Here is a 6761-nt window from a genome sequence, read left to right as displayed (position 1 = left end):
CCCACCATTATCTCATAACCAACCCCACCTCACACGTCTCAACTAAACCCACATATGTTTCCTTATTTTTCTCTCAAAAAGGAAAGTGGGAAGCAGGAGGCAGAGTTATTTATTTCAACTTTAGATTGGCAATCAGGGGGAGGATATTTACCTGGCTTATCCGAAATTGGAGAGAAGAAAAAAAGAAGGGCTCTCATCGCTTGGAATCCACTTCCCTCTCTATCTTCTCTTCTTCATTTATTTCCAGTTTGGCCAAACCATCAGCGCATCCATTTCTATATTTTAGAATATGCTTTATTTCGTTCACCCCAATCTTTCTCTCATAAAAGTTTTGCAATCATTTAAAATAAGTTTTGATTTGGGGTTTTCTGTCTCTTCCTCTTGCAACATATCGATGACTTCCCGTGGATCCACTTCAACAATTAGACCACCCGCTCTAGCGCGTCCCGAGATCCTATTAGAAGCACCATTCTTATTTAGCGTAACGTTGGCAGAGGCGAAGAAGCTGATGAAGCTGGCCAATGTGGAATCACTTAAGACAAAGCTAGAGACAGAAGGCAAAGAGGTGATCGGCTATTCGGAGTTACTCAAGGCCTGCGAGAGCGTGGGCGTTACCAAAAATCTGGATGAGGCCATCAGTTTTGCACGCGTTCTCTACGAGGCTGGCGTCGTGCTTCTTTTCCACGACAAGGTTTATCTTCACCGGACAATGGTAGCTTGAATGCAGCAGAACTTTCATACGTGTCAAGAGCTCATGTTGAGTGGCATGAACCTCAAGACAAGTCATCCGATGTAACTTCTCTCTTTATGTCATACACTTTTATTTGCACTTTTAGTCTGGTTTGGAATTTTATGGTTCCTTAAAAGGAATGTTGACAGGTTCCATCTAAGCCAATGAAGTGAATGGTAGTCATGATAGCAGATTTTTTTAGTTGCATGTGGTAGACTTTTTTCATTCAATTGGCATAATGTCACATGATAAGTTTTTCGAGTAAGTTGAATGATGCATTGATATACTGGTAAACATTCTTTCATTATTTATCTCTAGATGGAAATTTTATGGACTTGTGTCTATTCTTTATATCACATGTCATCAAGCATGATTCAACTGGCCTTATCGATTTTGAGTGTTTATTTACATAGTAGTTTATCATCATTATGTAATAACTATGGGCTCATTTCTTTTCACTTGGAGAGATATCTTCTTTTCAAATTCATTTTTTTTGTCAGTATCTTGTTTCGAGATTAAGTGTCATTTAGTCTAGATTTTTAATGAAAAATACCAACTTAGCAATGAACTTTCTCAATATTATACCTGGGAGAGTAAGCTTGAACTACTCCACTAAACCCGCAGACTTTATTTCTCTGCACATGCCTCTAACCCCTGCTACTAATAAAATCCTCAATGATGAGACATTTGCTAAGATGAAGAAGGTTCAATTTTCCAATATGGATCCCAAAAGGGTCCGCTTTATGGCTAAGGAAATCATCATTTTACAGAGGCTTGACCATCCTAATGTTGTGAAGCATTTGTGTATAGTCACTTCAAGGATGTTGAGCAGCTTGTATCTTGTCTTCGAGTACATGGACCATGATCCTGCGAGGCTTGCAGCAACTCCTGGCATCAAGTTCACCGAGCAACATATAAAATGTCACATGCAACAAATGTTTTGTGGCCTTAACACTGTCACCCCCACTTTATTCATTTTTTATTATTTTCCCTATAATTTATTTAATATTTATATTTATTATTTCAAAACTAACATTTTTACTTTTTAGGGATATTTTCAATCGATCAAAGATAATTATTCGAATTTCAATTTAAATTTTAATTTTCGCAATTAAGACAACCGATAAATTAATTGGTACCGAAAGGGCGGTTCAAGGGTGCTAATCCTTCCTTGACCGTAACCGACTCCCGAACCCGCTACGTTTCTGGTAAAACGCAGATCATGTAAGATGGTGTCCGACCCACCTAAATTCATTTTAAAATGGCCGGTGGCGACTCTAACCCAATTAATTCATTCAAGTCGAAGCCCAATTCTGGGCCCAACCGAAAGACGGTTCCGACAATAATATGTTATTTTGTTTAATTAAAGTAGTTGGCATGAAAATGAAAGATTAAAATCAGATATGCTCTAATAGGTTTTGTAAAACCATTTGTTTTTATTTAATACAAATTATTCAATTTTATTTTAAATGAGAAATTGAAACTTTTCAGTATCTTGTAAAAGTAAAGGATTTGAAAAGTCAATGTGACACCTCGGATTCGTATTCGGGTCGAATACGGTTTAGGGTGTTACAAAACGATTCTTGATTCAATCAATAGTAGAGTCTTGATGAAACAACTTTGATAGTGTAATTAAGTTTGAAGACAAGGAAAATGTCGAGACCATATAATTGAATGTGGTAAGAATTTAAATCAAATGTTCATCAAAAGTGAAAGCACTTATTCTAAGATTTTAATGAAAAAGTCAAAAGATAGAAGACAAGAAAGACGTGATGACATAAGATAATCAGATCGTTCTTCAAAAATGCAAGCATGAACTGACAAAAGATATCGAGGTAGGGTTTATTCAAGAGTGATCAGGTGAATGAAGATTGAGTTATCCACTTTAGAGCCAAAAGAATATTGATGATCATCATTTCTGTATACAATGAGAGTTACGCATTACATTTAGACTCATTAACTGCATTCATATTTTCATACATAGATGCATAATTCTTACAAATCTTCCAAGGAAAGAAGGAAAAAAAAATAAAATCAGAATTTAAATCTAGAATAGAGGAAATTACGTTCAGAGTGGTCAAACCTCAAGAATCGAGGAGCCTAATCCACAGAAGAATCATTACTTTGAAGTGGGGAACATTTCCTGATCAGTATGAGGTTTTCAAATGAATTTAAAAAATTTCTTGCTTGAGTAAGTCTTTCGAGCCATCAGTAGGTCTTTCGAGCATGATGATTAAATCCTCTAGGTCATCTATAAGTCTTTTGAGCAAGATGATAAGTCCTACATGCCATCTATAAGGCCTTCGGGCACGATGTTTTCATATGATATTTTTGAAAAAAAAAACTGAGAAAAATAATTTTCAAAGTTTTTCATTTAATCTTTTCCGAAATGAAGTTTTTGAAAGATTAAATGAGAAACTTTGAAAATCGCTTTCTCATTTTTTTTCTCAAAAATATCATATGAAAACATCATGTCCAAATATCTTATAGATGACTTGAAGGACTTATCATCTTGCTCTAAAGAATTATTTATGATTTAAAGGATTTAATCATCATACTCGAAAGACCTACTAATGGCACGGGAACTTACCCACCAAAGTTAGGTGTGTGACCCGAGTCGATACGGATTAGTCAAGACAAAGTCTTGGAAATCGGGAGGACAACAAAAAAATGAAAAAGAAAAAATTTGAAAAATATTTTAGTCACAATATCCCACACCATTATTATACTTAAAGAAAATCTAAGAATGTGGACGAAATATTGACTAATCTCGAGAATGCACAAAATGACCTTGAAACTTGATTGGGAGACATTGAGCAGAACGTGAATGATCAAATTGCTCAATATCAGTAAGAAATAGTGAGTCAATTTTTTTGTTTTGTTGGGATTTTCTGATAATGGAAATGAGAAGACGCAATAAGGGACGTCTAATGCTGAAGATCAAGGGAGTACTTCATCTAATACGAAGGTTTAATCCAAAATAGTAATACCCTAACAGAAAGTTTACTTCAACTCTACTGGATTATCTACAAATGATCCAATAGATTTGGGAGGAAATTCAACATATCATTATGATAAAAGTGTACCAGACTTCAATGCGCTAAAATTCGAGAAAGTCAAAGCTGAAATAACTAAACAATATGACGACCGCTATAAGATGCTTGAAGATAAGGTAAAGGTCATGGAAGTCACATACGAGTATGGGATGGATTCTAACAATTTGAGTTTAGTTTCTAATCTTGTTCTACCTCTAAAACTGAAGGCCCCAAAGTTTGAAAAGTACGACGAAACTAGTTGCCCATATTCTTAAAAGATGAGAAACTACTCATTCATTGTTGTCAATACAACTTAAGTGACTCAATTGCTAGGTGGTATACTCAATTGAGTCGAGTTAACATAAATTCATGGAAAGATCTCTGAAAAGCTTTCTTGGAATATTATCGTTATGTCACTGACATGATTCCTGACTGGTGAACTCTATATAATATGGGGAAGAATCCTAATGAGAGTTCTATCAGTATGCTCAAATATGGCATGATCTAGCAGCCCAGTGCAATCACATCTATTGGAGAAGGAGACGATAATTCACTTTATGCAGACTCTTAAAGAACCATATCTAGATCAAATCTTAGGATGTGCAACAAAAAATTATGCTTACATGGTGAACTCTGGTGAACTGATTGAAGCTGCGATAAAATGTCGGAGAATAGATGTCGGAGAAAAGGTGTTTAAGAAGAGAGAAAATGAAGTAAAAGACACAAGCACCTATAATCCAATAGTTTCAAAGAGTATCAGAATCAAGCCGACAAAAACTAACGATGTTCAAAGTTCCAACATAAACGACTTTAGAGGCTTGATAAGGGAGACTAGAAAGTGTCATTCCGTAATTTTTTCTGGGGAATTCAAATCAAATTGATAACAATCCAAGACAACTTGAAAGTGAGAGCATTGGTGGGAAATTTGTTCGTGAAATTTTGTGGAGCATTGAAATTTGAATATCGTAATCTTTGGGGGTCTATTAGAAACCCAAAATACTAAATACTCATATCATGTTAATATAACAAGGATTATATCAAGAAGACATTGAAGATGAGCCTCACCGCTTGGAGTGTCAAGAGCAAAGTATGAAAACAAGAAGATTTGATCTTGAAGAGAAAACCATTCTTGATTCAATCGATAGTAGAGTCTTGAGGAAACAACTTTCATAGTGTAATTAAGTTTGAAGATAAGGAAAATGTCGCGACCATATAATTGAATATGATAATAATTCAAATCAAATGTTCATCAAAAGTTAAAGCACTTATTCTAAGATTTTAATGAAAAAGCCAAAAGATAGAAGACAAGAAAGACGTGAAGACATAAGATAATCAGATCGTTCTTTAGAAATGTAAGCATGAACTGACAAAAGATATCGAGGTAGGGTTTATTCAAGAGTTATCAAGAGAATGAAGATTGAGTTATCCACTTTAGAGCTAAAAGAATATTAACGATCATCATTTCTGTATACATTGAGAGTTATGCATTACATTTAGATTCATTTAACAACATTCATATTTTCATACATTGATGCATAATTCTTTCAAATCTTCTAAGGAAAAAAGGAAAAAAAGATAAAATCAGAATTTAAACCTCAAATTGAGGAAATTACGTTCAGAGTGGTCAAACATCAAGAATCGAGGAGCCTAATCCATAGAAGAATCATTACTTTGAAGTGGGGAACATTTCCCAATCAGTATGAGGTTTTCAAATAAATTTAAAAAATTTCTTGCTTAAGTAAGTCTTCCGCGCCATCAGTAGGTCTTTCGAGCATGATGATTAAATCCTCTAGGTCATCTATAAGTCTTTAAGCAAGATGATAAGTCCTACATGCCATCTATAGGACCTTCGGGCATGATGTTTTCATATGATAATTTTGGGGAAAAAAATGAGAAAGTGATTTTCAAAGTTTCTCATTTAATCTTTTCTAAAATGAAGTTTTTGAAAGATTAAATGAGAAACTTTAAAAATCACTTTCTCATTTTTTCTCTCAAAAATATCATATGAAAACATCATGCTCAAAGGTCTTATAGATGGTCTTATAGATGATTTAGAGGATTTAATCATCATGTTCGAAAGACATACTGATGGCTCAGGAACTTACCCAACAAAGTCAAGTGTGTGACCCGAGTCAATCCGAATTAGTCAAGAAAAAGTCTTGGGAATCAGGAGGACAACAAAAAAATAAAAAATAAAATTTTGGAAAATATTTTAGTCACAATATCCCATACCATTATTATACTTGAAGAAAATCTAAGACTATGGATGAAAGATTGACTAATCTCGAGAAGGCGCAAAATGACCTTGAAACTTGATTAGGAGACATTGAGCAGAACGTGAATGATCAAATTGCTCAATCTCAATAAGAAATAGTGAGTCAAATTTCTGTTTTGTTGGGATTTCATGATAATGGAAATGAGAAGACGCAATAAGGGACGTATAATGGTGAAGATCAAGGGAGTACTTCATCTAATACGAAGGTTCAACCCAAAATAGTAATACCCTAACAGAATGTTTACTTCAACTCTACTGGATTATCTCCAAATGATCCAATAGATTTGGAAGGAAATTCAACATATCATTATGATAAAAGTGTACCAGACTTCAATCCGCTAAAATTCGAGAAAGTCAAAGCTGAAATAGCTAAACAATATGAGGACCGCTATAAGATGCTTGATGATAAGATAAAGGCCATGGAAGTCACAGATGAGTATGGGATAGTTTCTAACGATTTGAGTTTAGTTTCTAGTTTCATTCTACCTTCAAAACTGAAGGCCCCGAAGTTTAAAATGTACGACGGAACTAGTTGCCTATCTTTTCACATTACCATGTACTGTTGAAAAATGTCAACATTCTTAAAAGATGAGAACCTACTTATTCATTGTTGTCAAGACAACTTAAGTGACTGAATTGCTAGGTGAAATTATCAATTGAGTTGGGTTAACATCAAATCATGGAAAGATCTCTTAAAAGCTTTCTTGGAATAATATCGTTA

General features: G+C 34.4%; 1 protein-coding gene across 1 annotated transcript; it reads left to right on the top strand.

Annotated features, from left to right (window-relative positions):
• Positions 1-1371: 1371 nt before the first annotated feature.
• On the top strand, positions 1372-4040 carry LOC120187626 (serine/threonine-protein kinase bur1-like). Its single transcript, XM_039191306.1, has 2 exons — positions 1372-1651; positions 3775-4040. Exons 1-2 carry the CDS (start codon positions 1372-1374, stop codon positions 4038-4040), a joined length of 546 nt encoding a protein of 181 aa, XP_039047237.1.
• The last annotated feature ends 2721 nt before the right edge of the window (positions 4041-6761 follow it).

This window comes from Hibiscus syriacus, unplaced genomic scaffold, assembly GCF_006381635.1.
Source record: "Hibiscus syriacus cultivar Baekdansim isolate YM2019G1 unplaced genomic scaffold, ASM638163v2 tig00113725_pilon, whole genome shotgun sequence".
NCBI lineage: Eukaryota > Viridiplantae > Streptophyta > Magnoliopsida > Malvales > Malvaceae > Hibiscus > Hibiscus syriacus.
Note: the sequence above shows the minus strand (reverse complement) of the source record. Positions and strands in the feature narration are given on the sequence as shown.

Coding starts and splice junctions, on each gene's coding strand:
- LOC120187626 (XM_039191306.1), top strand. CDS start 1,372: ATGCCTCTAACCCCTGCTACTAATAAAATCCTCAATGATGAGACATTT. Junction 1,652..3,774: donor CACCGAGCAACATATAAAAT/GTCACATGCAAC, acceptor ATGATCCAATAG/ATTTGGGAGGAAATTCAACA.